Source organism: Grampus griseus, assembly GCF_964374135.1.
Source record: "Grampus griseus genome assembly, chromosome: 8".
NCBI lineage: Eukaryota > Metazoa > Chordata > Mammalia > Artiodactyla > Delphinidae > Grampus > Grampus griseus.
The window spans coordinates 40356838-40383025 of record NC_139002.1 but is presented as its reverse complement, the minus strand read 5'-3'; the positions used below and the strand labels follow the sequence as shown (position 1 = coordinate 40383025).

The following is a 26188-nucleotide window of genomic DNA, read 5'->3' as shown; positions in this document are numbered from 1 at the left end:
CAAACATATTTGACCATGGAACCCTTTTGTTTTTTAAACTAAAACCAACTAACACCATAGCACAGCTACAATGTAAACACCATAAACAGGTATTTCATAGAATACACTTTGGAAACACTACATTGTTGTTGAGAGAACAGCCATATGCTTCCGCTGCAGTTTTCTGCCTCTCTTTTCTTCTCTGGTTAAAAGAAAGGAAAGGAGAGAGTTGGGGGGGGAAGGCAGAAGAGAAGGAAGAGGAAAGGAGGGAAAAAGACAGAGAGAAAAAGAAAAGTACTATGTATTTGACTTGGTTTGCATAATAACTAGTAATATGTCATTTTTCTAACCAGAAAATGATATCTTGTGGCAAACATGCTTTTGTTGCTGCTGGCTCACTCTACTGCTTCTTTCTTTGAAATTCCTCATTTCTTTACAATCTTATTTTCCTAAAATTTCTTAAGGGTACATTTTACCACACTCTGCCTTAAAAAACTCAACTCTGTCAAAACTTTCGTGTAGAAATTGCTTCCTTTTATAAAATGGGATGTTTTCTTTTCCTTCTAACCATTATAAAACTATAATTATATATATATTTGAGATTTCTACTTCTGGAAAGATGGAGTCAATGTACTTTCCCCTATTCTTCCTGCTAAATGGAACTAGAAATCCTGGGCATTATTTATAAAACAATAAGAAGACTCTGAGAAGTGGAGAGGACAGACAGACCAACTAGGACCTTGGGACCCAAGGAACAACATGGTGGTGAGTTCCTGGAATTTCTTTTTACCTCTTATATCCCAGACTGGATAACAGAGAAGCCAGCAACCCAGACACTCCAGTGGGCACAATCAAACAAAAAGAGCCCCAAGGAAAGCCTGCTGCCTACAACTGAAAAACCAGAAGAACAGACAACCTACCAAGATTAAACACTTTTAGATAATAACTGCTTGACACTAGCCAAAGGCCACAGAATAAGACTATGGCTGCAAACCCACTTCACCAGCAGAGACTGAGTGGATAGCCTCGGTTCCACCCTTACTATCTATAATGAGGTAGCTCAGGCCCCAACCTGGATGGAGTCAGAGAAGACTGAGTGGAAATCCAGGAGTTTCATCGCCACGGGGTGTCAACAAGGCCCTCCCCAGCCCATGGAGTCAGTGGAGACCATGTGGAGAGCCTGGACTTCTCTGCCCACCTGGTGGTGATGAGGCAGCCCTCCTCCTCTTCTCTGGAATGGTATCCAAGGAAGCCTAATGAGGAGTCAGGACATTCACCACCTCTCCATAGTAACAGGGCTATGCCCCTCACTACAGCATCATTGAAGGCCGTATGAGAAGCAGTAACAAGGCACCTATGCCCCTCCAGTCAAAGTGTTGTCAGTGGAAAATGTGGGGAGGCTGAACTCTCACTCCCACTCAGCAGTAATGAGGAATACCTCCTCCCAGTTACCAGCTGAGGCCAAGTTAAGACCTGAACTTTCCCTGCCAGCTGACAGCAACGAGGCAGCATTCTATTTTTCCCTACTGGGATGTTGTCAGAAAAGGACTGCTAAAACACAATATTTAAATAAAATCTAGAGTCATGTAACACAATACCCAAAAATGGCCTCAGTTAAAAAATCGCTCATCACACCGAAGACAAGGAAAATCTCAACTTGAATGAGAATAGGCAATCAAGAGACACCAACACTGAGTTGATATAGGTGTTAGAATTATCTGACAAGGAGTTTAAAGCAGCTATTATAAAAATGCTTCAGTGAGCAATTACAAACATCCCTGAAACAAATTAAATTAGAACATTTTAGCAAAGAAATAAAACTAAAGAGCAAGCAGTTAGAAATTTTATAACTGAAAAATACAATAACCAAACTAAAAAAATTCAATGGATAGGCTCAAAAGCAGAATGGAGAGGACAGAGGACATAATCAGTGAACTTGAACATAGCAAAATAGAAATTACCCAATCTGAATAACAGAGAGAAAACAGACTAAAAGAAAATGAACCTCAAGGACCTGTAGTATTATTATAAAAGGTTGAAAAATTGTATCATCAGAGTCCCAGAAAAGAGGAGAAAAAAGGGTAGGACTGAAAAAGTATTCAAAGAAGTAATGACTGAAAAATTTCAAAACCTGGCAAAAGATGTAAATCTACAGATTCAAGAGACTGTGTGACACTCAAATATGATAAATCCAAACAAATCTACACCAAGACACATCATGGTCAAAGTTCTGAAAACTAAGACAAAGTCTTGGAAACAGGAAGAGAGAAATAACACTTTGCCTATATAGAAAAGCCAATTCAGGTAATGGATTTCTTATCAGAGACCACGGAGGCCAGAAGGAAGTGGAATGTTTTTCAATTACTGAAAGAGAAAAAGTGTCAACCCAGAATTCCATGTTCAGAGAAAATATCCTTAAGAATCAAGAGGAAATTGAGAAATTCTCAAATGAAGGAAAACTAAGAGATTTTGTCAGTAATAGGTCTGCCCTAAAAGGATAGCCAAAGGAAGTTCTCTTGGTAGAAAGGAAATGATAAAGACTTTTGAGACATCAGGAAGGAAGAAAAAAAATGGAAAAAGTGAGAACATGGGTAAATGCAACAGACTTTACTTCTCTTGAGTTTTCTATTGATAAATTGTTTGACAGCTGAAGCAAAAATTATAACAGTGTCTAAAGTGATTCTTAATGTATATTGAGAAATTTCTTAAAGACAATAATGTTAGAAATGGGTCATGGCAAAGGGACATAAAGAGAACTAAGATGCTGCACTTCACTTGAACTGGTAAAATGTTGACACCAGTAGATTGTAATAAGCTATGTATCTATAATATTACACCTAGAGCAATAACTAAAAATGCTATACAAAGAAATACATTCAAAAATACTATAGATAAATCAAAATGGAATTCTAAAAAATGTTCAAAGAACCCAGAGGAAGTCAGGAAAGCTAAAACAGAGAAAACAAAACCTGGGTAACAAACAGAAAACAAATAAATGTTAGGCTTAAACCCTAACATAATAATAATTACATTAAATGAAAATGGTCTAAATACACGTGTTAAAAGATAGAGATTTACAGAGTAAATTTTAAAAATGACCAAACTATATGCTGTGTTCCAGAAACTCACTTCAAATATAACTACATATGTAAATAGAAAGTAAAAAATAGAAACAACAAAAAAAGATAGAAAAATATATACCCTACAAATATTAATCAAAAGAGAGCAGAAGTGGTGCCAAAATAATTCAATGGAGAAAAACTAGTCTTTTCAACAGTGACAGGACAACTGGATATCCACATGAAAAAGAATTAAGTTCAACCCTTACCATAGACAAAAATTAACTCAAAATGGATCAAAGACCTAAATATAAAAACTAAATCTGTAAAACTCTTAGAAGAAAACATAGGAGTAAATCCTCATGATTTTGGATTAGGCAATAGTTTCTTAGATTTGGCACCAAAAGCACCAAAAGAAAAATTAGGTAAACTTGATTTCATGAAAATTTTAAAAACCTTTGTGCTTCAGAGCACACCAAAAGAAAGTGAAAAGACAACCGACAAAATGGGAGAAAACATTTGCAAATCATATATTTGATAAGGGACTAGTGTCCATAATTTAAAAAAAAAAAACTCTTACTAGTCAACAGTAAAAAGAAGACCAAATTTTAAAATGGGCATAGGTATAAATAGGCATTTCTCCAAAGGAGATATATAAATGACCAATAAGCACATGAAAAATTGCTGAACATCATTAGTCATTAGGGAAATGCAAATCAAAACCATAATGAGATACCCCTTCACACCTGCTAATAGCTATAACCAAATGATAGATAACAGCAAATGTTCGTGAGGATATGGAGAAATTGGAACCCTATACATTACCACTGGAAATGAAAAATGGTGCAGCCACTTTGGAAAACTGTTTGGCAGTTCCTTAAAAAGTTAAACTTAGAGTTTCCATGTGACCCAGCTATTCTACTCCTAGGTATATACCCAAGAGAAATTAAAACATATATCCACACAAAAACTTGTACACAGATGTTCATAGTAGCATTTTTCCATAATATCCAAAAAGTGGAAACAATCCAAGTGTCCATCAATTGATGAATGGATACACAAAATGTGGTATATCCATGCAATGAAATATTATTCAGCCATTAAAAGGAATGAAATATTGATACATGCTACAACATGGATGAACCTTGAAAACATTATGCTAAGTGAAAGAAACCAGACACAAAAGACTACATGTTGTATGACTCCATTAATATGAAATGATCAGAATAGGCAAATCTATAGAAACAGAAAGTAGATTAGTTGTTGCCAGGCCTTGGGGAAGGAGGAAATGTGTAGTCCCTGTTAACAGATATAGGGTTTCTAACGGAGGTGATGAAAATATTCTGAAATTAGATAGTGTGATAGTTATACAACTATGAATATACTAGAAACCAATGAAATATATACTCTAAAGGGTGAATTTTATAGTAGGTGAATTATATATCAATTTTAAAAACAATGTGAGAAGGAAAAAGGAAGCAGCAATGACTACATTACTGTCAGATAAAGTAGACACAATTGTTCACAGCTTTACTTATAATAGTCAAAAACTGGGAGCAACCAAAAACGTCTCAATACGTGAATGGTCAAACAAACTGTGGTTACATCCATACCATGGAATAATACTGAGCAATAAAAAGGAATGAACTATTGATACACTCATGCACATATTGTACTGACATCAATTTCCTGGGTTTGATACTGTACTATATAGTTCAATAAGGTGTAAATAATTGGGGAAACTGGATGAAGAGGACCCAGAACCTCTCTGTAATACCTTTGCAACTTCCTCTGAGTCTATACTTATTTCAAGATAAAAAATAAAAACAAAAAAACTTGTTAAGTTATTTAGAAATTTCCTATCAACAGATGTTGATAGACCATGACACTTATAATCAATTACTTGAAGGTAGAAGCAAGAAAAAAATAATACAGAGTCTAAGTTATAACAAGAATTACTGGTAAGAAAAAGATCATATCAAGCTTGATATTTAATTTTATTTAAACTTATATCAACATGAATAAGTGTATGTTGTTTGTATCTTTTAAATTAAGTCCTCAGTTTTCTTAAATGGAGTATAAGTTGGTTATTTTATAGATTGAGTTACTGAAATTAAAATCGTCAACACAAGATGTCACTAAATAAAAATAAGAAAAAAACTTGGTGGTTTTAAATTTTGAGCCTTGCTACATATGGTTAAGACAAAACTGAACAAAACATTTTATCAAGTGAATCGCTGTTTAACTGTGCAGTTAAAGAAGTTCCAAATTTACATGAAAGCTGAATTGCGTTCAGCTTCAATAATTTAGTTTTAATAACTAGTTCTATCTTCACTAATTGGAACATTTAAGCTTTACTGCATTTCCTAATCGTGACTTAAATTTTGAAAGAGGTACACAAGAAAAGAACTATCGTGAAATCGAGTTAGAAATAACCAATAGTAAAATGTTATCATTCTGTATTATTTACAGTTCTCCAAACTAACTAATAGCTTTGAAAAACTGAGATTACACCAGATGAAACAAAATAAATTTCAACAAAAAGAAGTACCACACGTCAAAGAAGAAATACCCTTTGAACTGAACAATTTGAACCAGAAATTAGAGGTGAGCTATATTTTCTTAGTTTCTCCCTGTGTATTGAGATTGGTTTTTGTTGTTGCTGTTGAGGGCTATTTGTCTCTAGTGTACACAATGACATGTACCGCTGTGGTAACAAACTCCATTAGAAATCAACTTCTCATTGAATATATTTTCTTAGTGCACCTTCCCTTCAGGCACTTAGTGAATTAAAACATCACTTCGATTTATACATCTTTTATGTGTATCAGCATTTTTGGAGAGCAAAAAAAAAGTTCAAAGGAACTGCAGATGTTGAGTGAAATTGAAGGACATCCCTGGGGTCACTTAAAGCGAGTGTCTAGTAAATCTTTTAATGGCTGTTTAACTATTAGGTACTTAAATCCCAAAGAAGCCTCATAGCAGTTTTCAGAACAGAGCTTGTAGTTTCAGGATCTTTTCTTTGAAGAGGTAGTGCCACTCCAATATAGCTACCCCATGTTACCCGGAACTTCTAAAATCTCAGTCCCTATAAAGGTTTACTATGGCATAGATACACTTATTTTAATGCCCTTAACTTCCCAACCTTGGAAAAAATAAACCAGCTATTTTTCTTCCCTGTGCCCTTGAGCATTCCTGCTACTGGTCACATAACAGCAAATAGATTCTAGTATGAATCCCTGTTCTCTAACCTTAGCTAAATTCCCAGTGCTGCTCAATCATTGTTTTTTAATTGACCTCAAGTTGACCCTTATCATGTTATCCCAGTCATTTTTTTTTTCACTGTTCTCAAGCCCTAAACCCCAGCTTCTCCCACCGTCAGCCAATGATTTCAGTTTCTTCTACTTTGTTAATAGGTAATGGTTCTGTACTTCCCAATCACCCAGGTAGAAACCTCTTAGGAATCTTTGATCTGTTCCTTTCTCTTACTCTCATATTCCAGCCCAGATTTGCCCCTTTCCTTTGTCTAATGCCTCTTATCTCTGTCTTTCTCCTATCTAATTGTCCTCGCCCTGTTTCATACTTCTTCATCTTTATCATGACTCTTCAATTAAGTCCTTCTCAAACTTTTCCTCCAAAATATTTTTAAGAGCAGGAAAAAACAAAAATCTGGAATCACAGTCCTAAAACCAGCCTATTGCAAGAACTTTGTTGGAAGTCTTTGGTTTTAGTTTTTAAATTCCTGCAAATTTTATATTGTACTGAATAATAAATGTACCTTCTTTTAAATACAAAATTACTACCACTGAGTAAGGTTGACCCTCTAGGAAAATGCACTGTGTATAACTCGCTGGCTCTTGCAATGGTGTAACTCGACTGGCTTCTGAAATATTCTGGTCTCATAGAAGATGCCCAAAGATTGCGACATAATATACACGAGCTTTCACTGAAAATGCAGTTAAGTCACTGATGTTCCATTTGATTGACTTCTCATGGGGATTAGTGGGAGAATTACATTCATATAAATTGTTTGGACAAAGAAAAAGCCTTACATTAAGTACTTTGTGTGTATACATTTTACATTTAGGGAGCTAAATATTTATATAAAATGTATCTCATGAAATTATAGTGGAAATTAGTAGCAAAGTATGACTTGATATGTTTGTACTTATACAAACATTTTTAAGCACACTATGTAGATACAGTTTAATCTACTTTATTACAGAAATGCTTCATGTACCTGTTTTTGCTTAGAAGCATCTGAAAAATTAATGTGTAGGAGATGGGCTGTTCCAGTTTTAGTCTACATCTAAGCATGTTTCTCCTTGGGGACAAACATTTATACACTGGTACAGCGATCGAGCAATGGGAAGCAGCTTGCTATAGTGGAAGAACCTGACAGTTTACAACTTAAAATAGGACCTGACTGACTCATTTATTTGCCCTGTGACCTTTAGACAAGCTGTTAACTTCACAGAGATTACAGTTTTCACCAATAAATGGGGGCTAAAAATATAAGTGACATTGTGGTTATGGAAGAAAAAAATATATGTGTGTGTATGTGTGTCTAGATGCACACTCAAGCATTTGGGGGTAAAAATACATGAAGTCTGGAAGTTGCCTTAAAATACTCCAACAAGAATGGGTGGAGCGATAGATGAAATATAGATGGACTGAGTTGACAGTAGTTAAGCTGGGGGAAGGGTATATGGGAGTTTGTTTTACTCTCTACTTTTATGTAAGTATGGACATTTTCATACTAAAAAGTTAAAACTATCTTGCAAGTGGAGGTTTGTAGAGTCCCTGACATACAGTAATCACTAAAGAAATGGTTATTCTACCTCTCAAGATTTAGTAGAGGGATTAAAAAGTATATATAATAATATAGCTTCTGCTAGAAACTTTGATTTTAATGCCTCTGATCCACTCTCAAACTTAAAGACCCAGAAAAGGTTTCTAGCTGTGGAAAACGTACTCTAGAGGTTTAAGCAAGTGTACAGAGCCTCTGGAGCTGGAGCCTGGGCCGACACCTCCAGTCTCTACAAAATCCTCATAAAGCTTTTCTCTGTCTTTGCACGGCCCCATGACTGCTGGAGATATTGTGCTTACTTGTTTGCTGATCTTGATTTGTTTTCTTTTTTTTTTTTTTTTTTTGCGTTATGTGGGCCTCTCACTGTTGTGGCCTCTCCCGTTGCGGAGCACAGGCTCCAGACGCACAGGCTTAGCAGCCATGGCTCACGGGCCCAGCCGCTCCGCGGCATGTGGGATCTTCCTGGACCAGGGCACGAACCCATGTCCCCTGCATCGGCAGGCGGACTCTCAACCACTGCGCCACCAGGGAAGCCCTGTTTGCTGATCTTGAAATCAGTACATCTGTAAGACCGAGGAAGCCAAGACTGTTATAAGGACCAGCCTATATGTTTGTGACACACATTTTTAGCCTTGTTTGGCCTCATTCTTGGCCTCATTTCTACCTGTTGTAGAATTTGTAAGGAAGTGAGGTTGATGTTCCTGCCTCCTCCTAAAGCATGCTGGGAAATATTTATTGTCAAGATTGAGATTGTTGGGTGTTAAGTATTAATATCATTGAAAGATATGAACTGTGCAAGTCAACCTTGCCCACATTTTGACTTCTGACTCCAAATACTCCTTTCTAAATTAAACAGCAATTTTTTAATCCACCTTGTACTGATTTGAAGTGTACCTAGTTTTGTAAATTTGTCACTATTTCTGAAGACCCTGTTTTCATGTACCTAATTTTAAATTGTCAAATGTCAGAATCAAAATCAATAACTTTAAATGAACTGTCTCCATTTATCTTAATAAATATGGTCTATTTATCAGGGTATTATTATATATTTAAAACAGGGTCTATCTATATTTCTCCATCTTTCTTACCACCACACAATTTCAGGTCACCTTTAATTACTATAAAAGCCTCCCAATTTATAGCCTTCTTTCACTGATTATTTTGGGACTTTTGGATTTATAAAATGAAGATTTCCCCAAATATTCTTTAAAATCATTTCTCTATAGAAAATATGAAATGCCATATTCTCATTTTAAGCAAGTTGTAGCTTTCATTCTCTAAATTAATATATTTATTTTCCAGCTAGCCAATCCAGTCATTTCAACCATCTTCAAAACATCGCCAATCTCTCTAGCCAAATGAACTCTTTTCCAATTGACATATTATTAGGGATGGCTAAGATAATCATGGCATCATCTGCATGGCTTTTATGTGGCACTATTATTGTACTAATAATTTACAATTATTTACATGTACATTTCCCTACTTTATTTTATATATAAATTGATTCTTTCTTTCAAAAATTTGTTTCTTTTAATCATGAAATATTTCCAAATTCTCCTCTCTCCACAGTACCTGCTGGACACTAATACTACTAATACTACAATTAATACTACTGAGCTGATAATTGGAAACATCAATGCATTCATGCCATGTATCTACATTCAGTAATATATCGCTATGGACTAAGTAGCTATAGAGTTTGTTTCCAACCACATTGTTTTCTTTGCAAAATTTAGTGAGAAATGTTTACATTTTTAGAAATATTAATACCATGCTTTTGTTTGTACATCCCTGTACGTGGTGCCTGGCACTTTGTCATGCACTGTGAACAATACAAAAGTAATGAAATACATAGTCCTTACCCTTAAGTTGCTTACAGCCTGGACAGAAAGATGAGATATGATGGCCAGCCCTAGGCAAAATTGAGAAGCAGTGAAGTTTTCTCTGGGATTCCCAAAGCCACATTCTTTCCTCTTATAAATCTGTGAACAGATAACCAGGCTCCGTGAAGACACTACTTGAGCAAAACCGTGAAGAACTGAGAGCATGCTGTATCAAGTAGTTCTACCACTTCTTCCCCAGCTTAGCCCAGTTGGTACTGCCTAAAGGAGGCCTGAGATGGTTGTTGTGTCTGTTCTCAAGAATGGGTCAATCTTGGCTTCACCTGGGATAACAGTTTTGAAAGCCACAGGGGACAAAGTCACTAAATCAGTCCAAGCCCCACCCCCTCAAAAACAAGAGAGCAGGTTTGGTGACTGAGTGTAAAGAATGAAAGAAGGGAAAAAAACTTCTGGTGTCAGCTCAGGAAATAGAAAGGAAGTACTGGTTGATGCAAAAAATTGTTTGAAACTCCGCTCTTTGTTATCAGTATTTGTTATAAAAATTTTTTTATATTTTTAACAAACAAAAATCCTTATTTTTAAAAAGATGCAGTAAAGGAACTATACTCCAATAAAATTAAAAATAAAAATAAAGTAGCGGATTCAATTCCATACTTTCCTAGCAAAAATTAGAAGATATATCTATTACTAAATCCAAGATGAGTGATTTGATACTTTTTTGTTTTCCTAATGGGGAAAGAATGGATTTACTTTTTTTCTCAGAAGAAAGATGTACAAATGAAAGAAGCCCTATTCATTGTGCTTTAAAATGAATAATTTTTTCAATTTATATTTCTCTCTCCACTTTTTAAAGGAATTTAGAGCAAAGTCAAGAGAATGGGACAAACAGGAGATACTATATCAGACTCATCTGGTTTCTTTAGATGCTCAACAAAAAGTATTATCTGAGAAGTGTAATCCATTTCAGGTACATTATCTAATACTATCCTCTAAATCAGAATAAATTAGAAGTTAAATACTATTACTCTCTTTACCATTCAGCATGTAATCCTTCTACAGATACAAATGCCAACTAAGGGAAAATAACCAGAGTAGGTCCAACACTGGGTAGAGTTACAAGTGCGTGAAATATCTGTAATGGTGACTTTAGTCTGTATGTCTCAGAAGGTGGTGCTATTAAAAGTCTCCATTGTTATTATGTCATTAAATAACATGTTTTTGCATGCCTATGAGCAAGTCATTTAGAAAGTCTTAAGATTGCTTGATCCTGGCACTCTAGAACCTTACAGCCTAGACACAGATAATACATGTACAGGTTTACAGATAATTAATGACAAGTGAATGAAAAGGATACAAATCCTTTTGGAGGTCGAAGGAGTACGAGAAAAATTTGGACTGACATAGTCAGGAAACATCCTCCAGCAGGGGTGGGACTAGGCCTGGGCCTAGAAGAAGAATGGCTATATTTTGAGACAAGAGAGAATGTATTCCAGGTGGTGGAAATAACATGAACAAAGTCACTGAGGCAAGAGAGCAAAAGGCAAATTCAGGGAATGGAAAGTGGGCCAATTGGCTGGAAGTCCATGTGGGAGGTGAAGGGGCAGTAGGCGGGAGGGAAGGCTGGCGAGTTGGATATTAGATTGTAATAAGCCTTAAAGGCTTACCTAAGGAATTTTGAATTTTTATTAAAGCTGGTAAGAAACATTTTTGTTTGATATATACTTATTTTTCATTCTTTCTTTAAGTTACTTGAATTATATGTTATACATGTTCCCTGAATTCAACAATACAAAATAATGTGATGTAAAACTGATAGCCTCATCCTCTATTTCATTCTTATCCATTTAATATAAACACTGTTAACAATTAGGTGTTTATCTTCACATACATTTTCTTTTGTTTGTGCAAATATGTAAATATATGCTTGTGTGGAAATTGTATATTTTTCTTTTTTAAATTTTGCTTTTTTACTTAATAAGCCATGAAGAGCCTTTTGAGTCACTACTTAATTAAAATATTTCAAAGTATATAGTGTATATATATCATATATACCATAGTATATCGCAGATGTACCATAATTCTTTCAATCATTTCCTTATTAACTAACACTCAGGTTGTTTCCAGTTTTCTGCTATTACAGTAGTGTAACAAATACCCTTGTATGTACATCTTTAAATACGAATACTTTCGTTTTGTTAAATAAAAATCCTAGAAATGATCGCTGAGCCAAAGGGTTTGTTCATTCAAAATTTTAATAAATATTAGCAGATCCCTTTCTTAAAAATGATAGTAATTTATAATTCATGAACAGGCAACAAGACTACCCCTACTCTCACCAGCATGGACTATCAGTCTTGATTTTTACTAACTTGATGGACTAATAGTAACCTTGACTTCATTTGTTTTACGTTTCTCTGACTACTTGTAAGGTTGAGCATCTCTTCTTGTGTTTTTCAGCCTTTTTCATTTCCTCTTCTGTGAATTGCCTGTGCATAAACTTTGCCCACTTTTCTTTTGTGTTGTTTGTCTTTTTCTTATTGATGTGTAGAAGTTTTTGTACATCAGAAATTACCCTTGTTATACATGTTGACAACTTCTTTGTACAATCCAGATTTTTTTTATTTTGTTTATTTTTTGTCATAGAGACATTTTCAGCTATTATGTAATTGAATCCATGCTTTTTTTCATATCTTCTATATTTTCTTTTTTGCTGAATAAGAATTCCCTAGCAAAAGCCATCTACTCTACTCTGCATCTATGCTCTGAGGTTATACAGATATATTTTCTCTTTATGCCACCTGAAATTCAGGTTTTAGAATAAACACAAGACTGAATTATGAAGGACAAAGCTTCACTATCTAATAATATATTTAAAGATGTTTTTACTAATTCTTTTCTATCATTCTTGAACTTTATGTAAGCTTAAATACGATACTCTTCACTTAACTGACACAATTTTCATATTTCTCAGAAACAGGAGCAAAGTTACCAAACTCCACTAAGTAGTAAAAAACAGGACATAGAAGAAGACAGCAGCTCTGAAATTCCTTGGATATGCGAACCAGATACCAATTGTGAAACCAATGAAAGAGATGAGTTCATTATTGAAAAATTAAAATCAGCTGTGAGTGAAATAGCGCTAAGCAGGAATAAGTTACAAGATGAAAATCAGAAGCTCTTACAAGAACTAAAAATGTACCAAAGACAGTGCCAGGTAAGGATTTATTTGTTTTTCAACTGTTATAGCCCATGAGTTGTACAAATGATGACTCAACAGGCATGTGGATTAGAAAGCTAATTTTTTATTACATATGTAAATTCAGCTCATATTTCCTCTTAATAAGTAATTCTTACTTGATGAGTAAGTTCAGTATTCCCGTGGGTACTTTTCCCCACTAGGTGCACTCGGGTTCTGCAGCGACGTGATAATAAATATTACCAGTGCAGTAGAACAGTGGTCTCTCACAGACCTCTCTTCCTAAAAACCATGGCCCTTTAGCCACACCACACCCTCTGTCTCCAGTGTTCATTCTCTCTGACACTGTGCCTCTTTGCCTCTCAGGAGTCCTGGGCTGGAGACCCAGGAAATGATTAAGGGTTTGACAATCTAATCACCTCCCTGAGAGGCATGAGGGTCACTCCCTGTGATTTATCGCCATTAACCTTATCATAATCATTTACCAAATAGGAGGTAACTCCACCTTGGTAGATGTGATGGATGGTTTTTCCAAGGATTAATTTTTTTCTTAACTCAAAAATCTTTTTTTTGTCTCTCTCTTGGAACCGCTAAGAAGGTTATGCAGCATTCATCAAAATTGATCATTACCAATTTCTCGACTAAATGTGTATTTCTTATTCATGGCTCTCCCAGTTACTTGAGACATTCTGTGGTTTTCTCTCCCATTCTAGGTCTTATCTCCCACCAGCAAACATTCAGCCTCTTTCTACTGATTCCTCTGTGTCAGTTGGCCCATTTCTTAGTCCCACTCTATTCCCTCCTCAGGCTGAGGTCACCTTTCCAGGTCACTGCCTGAGCAGACTCCCACTTCTCTAAGATATTCCACCTCAGGTTCTTCTTCCCAGGGTCACTTCTTAGTGTTGGGCCGACTTCTCCTTCCCTCCTTCTGCCACATTGTATGTGGGATTACGTGTGGGATTCATCCTTTCACTTCTTTCTCTGCCAGCATCTATCTTCTGTGTTCCCCTGTCCCCACGTTGGCAAGGGGACAGAGCACAGGCTCCCAGCTTCTCCTATCCTGTGGCATTTCTACGAGAAGTACAGCTTCCCACCCCAAACTCCAGCTTTGTTTGGGGAGGGGGTGTTATTCCAATACAAATGAGAAAGCAGATGTACACAAACCAGGCTAAACCACAAATGCTAAACACTGAGAAAGTCATACATCTTCTAGAAACAGAAAAGTTATTGATGATGTTTTCTCTGGATTCACTAGAATGTAAGTGAGACGAGCCCCTCCCCTTCTGCTCTAGAGCTTGTCCAGGTGCTTTCTAGTGTTTAGCTCGCCATCAGCCCACCAGTCCTGGTGGAGCTGGGTTTGCGTGACTGCTAGTTCTGACAGGCTCCCCTTCCTCCCAGGGGCTGCTTCCCCTTCATCCCCCTGGACAGGGGCCACGGGTCACACCTCTGGCCCTGATTTAAAGACGACTTAAATTTACATTTTGCAGCTGTCTTTATACTGCTAGAGGCTGCACCAGGATCACAAGGGTTCACTTGCAGAAAAAAAAAAGCAAATTATTCTGGAGTATGGTTCACACACACACACACAAAATATATTATAGTTCTAATGAAAAGATTTTTGAGAAGTAATTTGCTTCAAAAACTTCAAGGTGTCTAAAAGCTAAGATTTCTACTTCCAGGAAAACACTAATTAATTTTGATGCAACTAGAAAAAAATGCTGCTTTTGTTTGGCCTTTTCCCTGTTTTACTTCCAAATTTTACTTACATTTCATTCTTTTGCTTTAGAATAAGTATCAATTATTTACTGCTTGATAGCTGATTGAGGGTTCAAACTCACTGCTTCTCTCAAACCATTAAGCAAATTTCTAACTAAACAGATGGGCCTCAAACTAGTTTTACAAAATTTATATTTTACCAAATGGGAATAATTAGAAGTGAATAATCACTGTAACCAGTGCATGTATTTAGAAAGAAGTTTCTCTTCTCTTTTTGCAAAACTGTCATATGATGGTGTTCCACGTCTTGCACATGAATTTAAAAAGACAACCATTTCAGTCTGAATTACTGTCACTTATTGTATATAAAATTCTCTTTAGTTTACAACACACTTTAATGCCAGCTGCATCTGAATTTTCACACGAATCACACCTTCTCACTTGTCTTTCCACAACCTTGAAATGTGTCAGCATAGCTATTAATTCCATTGCATATGTTTATTTACTGTGCTGCATTACTCACGTTTTGAAAGTGTACAATATTCCCCATTGGCAGTTAATGACAGAAATAAATTGTTCTGCATTTTTTCTAATATCTATGCCCAAAAAATGGACCTTTTTTGTTTGCTTGTTAATGTGTCATTAAGGTACTAGAGCAGCACTGCCCAATAGAAATATAATGCAAACCACAAATGTAATTTAAACTTTTCTAGTAGCCACATTAAAAGAAGTAATATGAAATGGGTGAAATTAATAGATAATTGTAATAAACTTTATGTAACACAGCATATATCCAAAGAGTTATCATTTCAACATATAATCAATGTAAAAAATTATTAATGAGATATTTTACATTTCTTTTCATACTAAGTCTTCAAAATCTGGTGTGTATGTTACACTTACACATCTCAATTTGGATGTTTAGTATTCACCGGAAGTTCCCAATCTGTATTAAGATTTCATAAAATTTACAGTTAAAAAGGTAGAGATTTACATACCCAAGTTGTTCCAAGCAAACTTGAAAGTGTTCCAGTAACTGAATCAAGTACCAAAGAATCATTTTTCCTGAATATTTGCATCCACACTGACAAATAATTGATTTGACTTTTATACAAAAGCATGCTAATTTTAAATCACCTAATCTAAGTTAAATCACCAATTCTTGTGTCAACTCAGTATTATTAACATTGAATTCAAAGGGATATTACACAAGTCAAAAAACAACTCAATTTATCAATATCAACAAAGCTTATTTTTTTGCACTTTCTAATCAATTTTACATAATGCTGTCAATTATAATTAAAAACTTTCACATATTCCTTCATGTTAGAAAAACCTGTCAAATCATTATTATTGTAAAAGTTTCAATTCTAACATAAATTCTTCTACCTGTGCAGCTAGATCACAAAGAAGCTTTTTTTCCCTTAATGATATCTCCAAATGTCACTTTTTTTTTTTTTTTTTTTTTTGCGGTACGCGGGCCTCTCACTGTTGTGGCCTCTCCCATTGCGGAGCACAGGCTCCGGACGCGCAGGCTCAGCGGCCATGGCTCACGGGCCCAGCCGCTCCGCGGCGCGTGAGATCCTCCCGGACCGGGGCACGAACCCGTGTCCCCAGCATCGGCAGGCGGACTCTCAACCACTGCGCCACCAGGGAAGCCCCAAATGTCTCTCTTTTAGGTATTATTTTCTAATGACAGTACACAAATAGACTCCATTATTATCACATTTTACAGAATTCCATGGTGACACTACATTTCATTGTCCTGGAGTTAGAGCCCTTTTGTACCCCACCCCTTCCCCAAGTGAAGGCAGGCCCACTCTTCTACATGCAGGTTCATGTTAGATTGCTCCCTGGTAGTAAATCTGCAATGCAGGGAGCCGGGAGAGTGCCTTCCTCAATTGGGTAAAGTAATCGATGAAATTCACATCGTTAATTTGTCTTTCTATTTGCTAATCTATTGTTTCACATTTCTTTTGTTTATTTTGGAATTTTAACCTCATCTGAAAAATCCCCACTGTTTGAGACAAGGACTTTATCCAAACAAGTCTGTTAGGTCACCTATTTGAATATATTTTCATTCTTATTTCCAAATCAGCCAGGAATTTCTGGGGCTAAAGTATTGCAGCTAGGTCTTTTACTGAGCCCAGGTCTCTAGGTCTCCTGGAAAATAATACATTATATTTAAGACTTTGGTAAAAAAAAAAAAGAAAGTTTATCTGGGAACCCATATGTCCTATACTGTCTACATGATTGTAATTCTAAGCTGTGAATTTTTGCGTAAGAATTAATGAATAAGAAAACGTATGTTCACGTAAAAGCTTATACATGAATTTCATAACAGCATTATTCATAATAGCTAAAAAAAAAGGAAATACCCAAATGTTCATCAATTGATGAATAAATAAAATGGTATATCTATACAATTAAATATTATTAATAAAAAGGAATGAAGTACTGATACATGCTACAACATGGATGAACCTTGGAAGCATTATGCCCAGAGAAAGAAACCAATCACAAAAGGCCACATGTCATATGATTCCATTTGTATGAATTGTGCAGAATAGGTAATTCCATAGAGACACAACATACGGTAGTGGTTGCCAGGGGTTGGAAGGAAGGGAAAATGAGGAGTGGTTGCTCATGGGTATGTGGTTTATTTTAGGAGTGATGAAACTGTTCTGGAATTAGATAGTGGTGATGCTTGCACAACTTTGTGAATATTCTCAAATCCCCCGAACTGTACACTTTAAGTGGGTGCATTTTATGGTATATGGATTATATTTGAATGAATCTATTATTGATATATAAAGCATTATTGAACAAATGATTTTTTGAAAATATCAACAGTGTTTTTTTACAGCCTTTATTAGCAGTGCCCTCAGAACAACACCCCCCCCCCCAACTTTACCGATAAGCTACAGGTCTGCTTTACTTATTTTGCACGAAACAATTATTTTTGCGTCTTGAATGTTCTAACTGAACTAGTAGACAAAAGATCTGGATTTTTGCATTCCAGAATCTGCAACTTATGAGCTATGTAACTTTGGACCAAGTCTGGCCCTCAATTTCCTCATCTATAAAAATGGCGATGGATTTGACGACTTGGGTCATCAAATATATTAATATGTTAATATGTTAATATTAATTACATTAATAAATATTCATTTCTCTGTGTAATTGAGTGGAGGAGACCTGTTGATATGAAAGGACTCTTCCATTCCTCTCTCCCAGAGAACAGCCAAGTTCTGCTGGAGAAAATCACTCAACAGGTCATGGGCACAAACCTCAAATGAGTATCAACATTGCCAGGAGTCCTACTGTGTTGCTCCAAACAACTAACTCTCCCATGCCCATTGAAGGCCATCTCAAACCTTCTCCACTCTCAAAAACCCCTCCCCCACCCCCACCTCCACCTCTCCTTCCACTGACCTGACATTGCCTTTTTCCTTCACAAGGAAAATAAAAGCCAACAGGTAGCCCCTCTCCTAGCTCCCCATTTCCAAATGCATATACGTGTCTCCATTCCATCTTCCTTCCTTCTTTCCTACTGCAGGAGCAGAGGGACTCTTTTGCTTTAGGCAGTTCTTTCACTTGTGCTTTGGGACCCACCCCACCTACCTTCTCAGGAACCTGACACTGTTAGTATTACCCCTTCTCTCTCCCAACTAGATCCTTCCCAACAGCTTCTAAACTTGCTCAAGTCCCTGCTATTAGCCAAATAAAACACTGGGCTCACAGGATTGCTGGTATTTCTAGTTACCAGCTGAAGTAGGGCTACTATTGGGCAATAGTGGAACCGTAAACCATGGTTTATAATTCACTTTGTTGGCCAGCTTTGAAATTAGATTTTTCTTGGCTATTATCTTATTTAAATTAGGAATTATTTGCATTCATTCAAATTTTATGCATTGATATTTTATTCATACTTTTATGTTTCCCTCTTTCATACAGTATGGCCATATTTGGATGCTTCTTTGTCTTTATCACTAGACTGTAAGCTCATGAGGACAGATCCTGTGTCTGTATCCTCAGTGCTGAGCACAGAGTAAGAGCTCAGTAAATATTTGTTGAATAAATGAATGAAATTCTGTAAGACAGAGCCAGCAAAGGATTATATATCAGTTCATTTGAAATTAGGCTGCTTCATAGATGTTAAATATTTTTAAAAGTATTATACATCATGATATCCAAATGTGAGGATTGAAATTTTTTGATGTTTTTATTTAGGCCATGGCAGCAGGACTCTCAGAGGTGAAAAGTGAGTTACAATCACGTGATGATCTCTTGAGAATTATAGAAATGGAACGATTGCAGTTGTACAGAGAATTATTAAAACTAGGAGAGTGCCAAAGTGCTCCAGAAAATAAAAAAAGGTATATTTTTATATTCAGCAGCCTGAGAAAAACTATTCAAAACATCATGTTTGAATATTTTTAAGAGTTTTATATTTGAAACTAGAATTAAAAGTCAGTTTTGTATTAACATGCTGTTAATTATTAGGTAATATTAGATATTAAAAATAAAGTTAGTGGGGGCTTCCCTGGTGGCGCAGTGGTTGAGAGTCCGCCTGCCGATGCAGGGGACATGGGTTCGTGCCCCGGTCCGGGAAGATCCCACATGCCGCGGAGCGGCTGGGCACGTGAGCCATGGCCGCCGAGCCTGCGCGTCCGGAGCCTGTGCTCCGCAACGGGAGAGGCCACAACAGTGAGAGGCCCGAGTACCGCAAAAAAAAAAAAAAAGTTAGTGATTATTTATCTTCAAAATCAGTATCTTTACTCACCTAGAAAATTATATCATGCTCTGATATGTGGATATTTATGTGTCATAATGAAGTCAGAGACTTTCTTAGAACTTTATTCTTCAGAATATCGTAAAAACAATAGAATAGAGCTGGTATTTAATTATCAGTGTTGGTAAATAAGATTTATTCCATATTTTTCAAATATTTTTATTTTGTTGGCCTTAAACCTGTTACTAACTTTTCACTCATAAATGTTGTATTTATTTTGGCCTCCACACTCACCACCGTGTCAGTTCCATCAAGGGTTTTGTTAGACCAGACTTTTTTTCCCTTTTTTAAAATCAGACAGATATTGTGTACTACCTAACCACAAAGGAAATGGAACTTGGCAGAGGATTATTAAATGTTTATGTTTGTGAATAGACAGTTTGAATGTTCTAACTATTCACTGATGTTCTAATTCTCATTAGAACTTGAATCCTTCATACATCTGAAGGCGAATGCCAGACCAATGATAGGATTTTAGAAACTGAATAGCCAAATGGTAAGGGATATTTTATTGAAGGATAATTACATTGTTTTAAAGGCAATAATTATTTCTTCAAAGTTGTGGGATCTGCTAGCATTTCTTTGAGGTCTACGCTTAACAACAAATGGCAAATTAAGATCCGTAAAAATGACCTACTGTGCATCTAACCAGGGATGGTAGAATGCCTGTTAGCCAGTTAGCATTATAGAGTGCTCAGATATATAAGCTATATGTCATCACCACTGATCATTAATAAATCCATTGGAAATATATTATGTGCAAGGCACTGTCCCAGTGTGGTGAGTTGGTGAGAAATGTCTTTGCGCAAGGAATATATATGCCTAAAAACGTAAGAAGTTTCCTACAAGAGCAAACCATTCAACCCATGTCTAGCTCTGGTTTGTGAAGAGCATTGTAGATATTTTCTCTGGAACTTCCTCACAAGGCCAATGCTGAATTCCAGACATTGCCAACTGTCCTTCAATACATGATTTAATCTAAAATCTTGCCGTTATTCACATATTTGGCTAATACGACTCTTCTGGTATGCCTGCTTGCCATCTTCTATTTAAGTTGGTATATATTTTGGTCTCCAAGCTACATCTTTCTAATTTGGAGGATATTCTTCAGTTCTAGTATTCTGAGATTTGATGAAAAGATAGATATTTAACTTTTCACAGCTTCCATTGTATTTCAGACTTTGGGCAGAGTCTTCTCAGCCTTCATCTTTCCCACTGAAAGTTTCTAATTCTTTTAGTTTGTGCTCATATGAGCATGATTCTATCCTCTTTATTGTTTTGGGTTTTTTTTTTAATTTAGACTCTGTTTTGTCTTTACAGCTGTATTAAGGTGAAGCAGCCATGGCTACTGAGTGTAGACACACAATGGCTTTATAATAGTAGCATTATAATGTCTTCATTCATTTTCAGAACCTTTCTCCATAATGCTAAGATTTTGTTAGCTTTTTCTTGTCTTACTTATAGAAACACCTTGGGCTGATACGTTCTGAGAGTTATAAAAATAATTTCTACATTCCCTTCTTACAAGATAAATGATAGTTCCTTTATATCTTTATATTAGCATGATTATTGTTTTCTTCTTTAAACTTGTCCACATTAAAGCTTGATGTTTGTTCCCTTCACTTACTGAAATTTATAAGGTCATTATGAGGTTTTACCATTCAGTTCAGCATTCCACTCCCTGAATTGCTTAGGAAGAATTAAAAAATTAGGAAATTTCATTTTTCACCTTTTTAAAATCATAGCAAATAAGAGAAATTTAAGATTGATCCTGAAATAATGTTTTAGGAGAATATTGGATAAAATACAATATATTACTGAGTGGGAAACAAAAGGAGACTGAAAAATAATGTGTTCAGTACATTCTAATTGTACAGGAAACATGTATGTTTCCATACACAGGCAAAAAAGACAATTAATGTACACAAAAATGCTGACAACAGTTTTTCCTAGATGATAATTTATCGCAGTATATACTCTGATAAACTGTTTTCTACACTTAACATGTATATTTGATAATCAGAATAAAAGCAGTCCAGTCCAGACATGTGTACCTCAGGGATATCACTATTAATTTATACCTTTTAAAAGAGCCCTTTATTTTCCATCTTTACATTAGTTATTTCTCTATCATTACTCAGATTTTGTTGTGTTTGAATGTGTGGCTTAAGTTTTCGATTTGTGGAACTTTTTAAAAAGCTCTTCGGAAATCTAAAATTATGCTCACTTATAGGTGGGTACATTCCTCAAAACCCCAGACTCTACCAGGTTGGTCCAGCAATAGTGGAAAGCATGTTTCTTTTCTTGCCTGGTTATCTTTATTTTTCTGTTTTAATGTTTTTTTAATTTTACCAACCTCCCTGATGTGGAAGTGAACATTACCTGTTTCTAGTTCTCCAACCTTCCTATGGAAATGGTACTTTTTATACTAGTTTCTGCCTTTCCTCTCTAGTGTCCATATATGGTTGCTATTCCATTTTATAAATTGAGCAGCCAAAAAATAGACATATTTGCACTCTCTCTGGGTAGCCTGTCAGATTTAATCATTTTGAATCACTTTTACAGAGTAGCGGCTCCCCTCGGACATCTCCTGACATAGTTCCTTTCCACGATGTAGAAGCAGGTCAGGTGTATTTTCTTTTTTAAACTGGCTCCCAAGCTATTTTATTATACCAAACAGTCTTTTCTTCTTATCCAAAAATCTTATCTACATATGCAAATCCAGTATTCAGCCAATTTTTAATGTATAATTGAAATTCCATATTAATAACTAGGTTTTATTTTTTTCACTAAGACTATTTGCACTCAGTTAAATATGCAAATACTTATGGGACCTGAATGTATTAGAACTTGCCATTTCTGTAACTAGAAATGTTTCCAGCGGACTAATAATCTATCTCTGCATCCTATGATGGCCTAAATTAACAATATAATCACAACAATTTATCAAGTTAAGCTTAATTTTTACTCATTATAATTTGTAGACTTGAATCATCTTATTCACCATCTATTAAAGAATCAGAAAAACAACGGAAAGAGCTGTTTGCAGTGACCCCAGATCAACCAAATCATGAAAAAGAATTGAACAAGGTATGGCAAATAATGAGCTTTGTTCTTCCAGGCAGATCTGAAGTCTCTGAATACAAAGGGGGAAAAACATCTTCCCTCTCACTCCGTTCTTTTTTTTTTGCAGTACGCGGGCCCCTCACTGTTGTGGCATAGGCTCAGCGGCCATGGCTCACGGGCCCAGCCGATCCACGGCATGTGGGATCATCCCGGATCAGGGCACGAACCTGTGTCCCCTGCATCGGCAGGCGGACTCTCAACCACTGCGCCACCAGGGAAGCCCCCACACTCCCTTCTTTTTCCTTCTGTGTTTTCTCCTAAGATAATAACCTACCAAGCTGCTAATTCTGACACTCCTCTGTGTGATGCTACAAGAAAGACAAACCTTAGGTCATCACTCTGCTGCTGGGAGACTGCCCAGGAAACACAGAGGGCCTGTGGCTCAGTGCAGGGTAGCTGAGCGCAGGAAGTGTGAAAGCAGAGGCCTGCACTCAACCACACGCTAGGTGAGTGAGCTTTGGGAAGTTGCCTATGCGAGCTGCTTGTGTTTCTCATTTCTAGGATGGGGGTGGGATAATTCGCCCTACCTCATAAGGTTGTGATGAGGATTAAACAAGCTTAAACAATGCTTGCCATGTGCCAGAAGCTGTTCTAAGGGCTTAACAAATCCTAATTCATGTACTCCTCACAACCATCTTATAAGGTAGGTACTAATACTACCCTCTTTTACATTTAAGGAAACTAAGGCACAGAGAAGATCAGCAATTTCCACCAATATTATATAACTAGTAAGTAGCAGGGGCCGGATTTGAATCCAGGCAATCTGGCTCCAGGATTCATACTCTTCCTTTAAGAGTATGAATTCATACTCTTCCATTAAATCCATAGAATAATGCAAGTAAAGTGCTTAAAACGGGGCCTACCTAGCTCAGAGGAAGCACCTAATAGATGTTGGCTGCTCTTGTTATTGGTGACATCCACATTTTGTCTTTGAGCACCTAACATGTGCCAAGTACTCTGCCAGGAGCTAGGCAGCTACAAAAACTGTCTTCTCTTCTTCCTCTAGTCAAATTCAGTAGTGGCTTTCCCATGAGTTTCTCACGGCTGCTACCCACTTCTCTGGTCTTTCAGTTTAAGGATTACACAGAATATTCAATGCTATATAGTCTAAACAATTGTTAAAAGCAGGAAAATACTGGGTGTGCCTTTGAATTATCATCCGGTGCCCAGCAAAGTGCCTGACACACAATGAGAAAATAAATATTTAGAGAACAAATTAATTAATATTAAGGCTGAAGTCTCCCATAATTGTATAGGGTCATAAATTCAGTTGTTTGTATAAATTAAACAAACATTTATTGAGTATCTAGTAGGACTGTTGCTGTACTGCTTATTTCTGTAGGAAATATAATAATGTAAAAGCCAAATCCCATCTCCTGAAGAATTGACTGTCAGGCAACTATTAAGTGTAGAAAAGGTGTTATGAATTACTGATCATTTTCCTTATATTTTTCACATAATCCCATGAAACTTATTTTACTGATATTTTAAAATATAACTTTAAAAACTGTTCTTGACTGGAGTCCCCAGTGAATACATTATGATAAAAGGTTGATTAAATCCTCCTAAAGTATAGTTACACCGTTCTTAACCTCATAGATTTAGGTAGAGTAATAAAACTTAGAAGGAATCTACTGATTTTGCACAGTTTTGATGTGGAGGGAGAGACTGCAAGACACAAATCTCTTTACAGACTCTGGGAGACCTCTAGATAATGCATTGCTGTGCAGAAAAGGTAACAAATGAATTGTGTATAAATAGCTATAGTTTCTGGGAAGTGTTTGTAGAGAGCATTTTCATTCTCTTGTAATAAAACCAACAAGAGCCATGTACTATGAATCTTGCAAGTGTTTTATTTCTTTCTCTTTTGTCAATATAGAATGATTTTTAGTAACTTATTTTGTGATAAAATTGACATTTTTAATAAAGCCAAAAGTCATTTACAGCTAGGTAAATTAATCTCATTTAAAAAGAAATTTTGCAGTATAGCATGTTTTAATATCTAAATGTTGTAAAAATAATGAAAATAGTTTACTCCTCCTTCATGATAATATATTCATTTTTTTCCCACATTTAAAAAATACCATTTTAAGAGAACATGTTAAAATACCATTTTAAGAGAACATGCATGTTAACTACAGCATGGGGATGCAATCAGCAAAATCCAAATTGGGGCAAATGATAGAACAACCCCATTGTTCATCAAATAAATTGTAAGAGAAAAAAATTGGAGAGAGAAGATGGGAGATGAAAGGAGATGTGTAATATTGTCCTGGGGTAAGGGTATTTGTACTTCAGTCTCCTAGTCTACGCTTCTGTTCTTAGGAGCTGGATAACTTAGACCCAGTCAGTTCCTTTCCCTATGAGCCTTTGTTTTTCCATTTTTTTAATGATGGAGTTAGGCCATGTGATTTCTAAGGTTATGTCCAACTCTGAAATTCTAAAAATTTTGGTAAAAAGAATAGACTCAGATGAGAGATTGATGGTATAAAGCCTGAGGCTGGACCATGGTTGCCTTACTGACCTGAGAACTTTCCATGTTAGGTCATCCCACTCTGGCTTTTTTCCAATGTGGGAACCACGTTCTAGGGCTATGCTCACAGAGGTTACATAGAACAATGGGTAAGGACCTGGAATCAGACTGCCTGTCACCAAGAATGTGACTGTGAACAGTTATGTATCTTAATTTTCTGATCTGGAATATAGAGATTGTGGTGATTAAATAAGACGATCTATGCAGAGTACTCAGAACACACACATACACGTGCACACGCACATGCATGCACAAAGAGAGGCTTTAAAAAGATAGGTGCCAGGGGCTTCCCTGGTGGCGCAGTGGTTGAGAGTCTGCCTGCCGATGCAGGGGACACGGATTCGTGCCCCGGTCCGGGAGGATCCCGCATGCCGCGGAGCGGCTGGGGCCGTGAGCCATGACCGCTGAGCCTGCGCGTCCGGAGCCTGTGCTCCGCAATGGGAGAGGCCACAACAGTGAGAGGCCCGCGTACTGCAAAAAAAAAAAAAAAAAAAAAAAAAAAAGATAGGTGCCAGTCGCAATGTGTGGACCATATTTAGATCTCAATTCAAATAAGCAAACCTGCAAACCATTCATTACACTTCGGATACAATTTTAAATTTGATAGTGCCTGGATATTGTATGATATTGAGGAATTGTTGTTAATATTTTTAAGACATTATAATGGTATTCTGGTTATGTTAGAAAAGAGAGAGAGCACACCGCTATTCTTTTAGAGATATATCCTGAAATGTTTAAAGATGAAATGAAAAAAAAGTTTTTGAAGTTTGAAGGGGTAAATTCATATAAATCTCTTTGTGAATGGCCCCCTCCTTAACTCTCCAGCCTTACTTCTCACAACGCGCCAAGTCTCAGCCACTCCAAGCTCCTTTGGGTTCACTGAGTGTGCCTTCTCCATCTGACCCCGCTCCTTCACTGCATTCGTTGCCTGGGAGCTCACCTCCATCTCTCTCTTCCATCTGGCTTCCATTCATCCTTCAGTATTCCGTGCGATGTCCCTTCCTCTGGGAATCCTATCCTGGCATCCCCAGGCTGGAGTAAGCACTACTCCACTACATACTGCTGATATCAGTTGCTACACTGTGTTCTAACTGTTTATTTTCCTGTTTCCCCCAATGGACTGTGATTTT

General features: G+C 36.5%; 1 protein-coding gene across 1 annotated transcript in view; it reads left to right on the top strand.

Moving 5' to 3' along the window:
- The window catches only part of DEUP1 (deuterosome assembly protein 1), a gene marked incomplete at both ends in the record, with an annotated part of 101854 nt that overhangs the window by 30831 nt on the left and 44835 nt on the right, over nt 1-26188 (top strand). Inside the window, 5 exon segments of the mRNA XM_082661245.1 lie at nt 5511-5645; nt 10546-10659; nt 12664-12906; nt 18838-18983; nt 22384-22489. Coding sequence (XP_082517371.1) covers nt 5511-5645; nt 10546-10659; nt 12664-12906; nt 18838-18983; nt 22384-22489 — 744 coding nt within the window.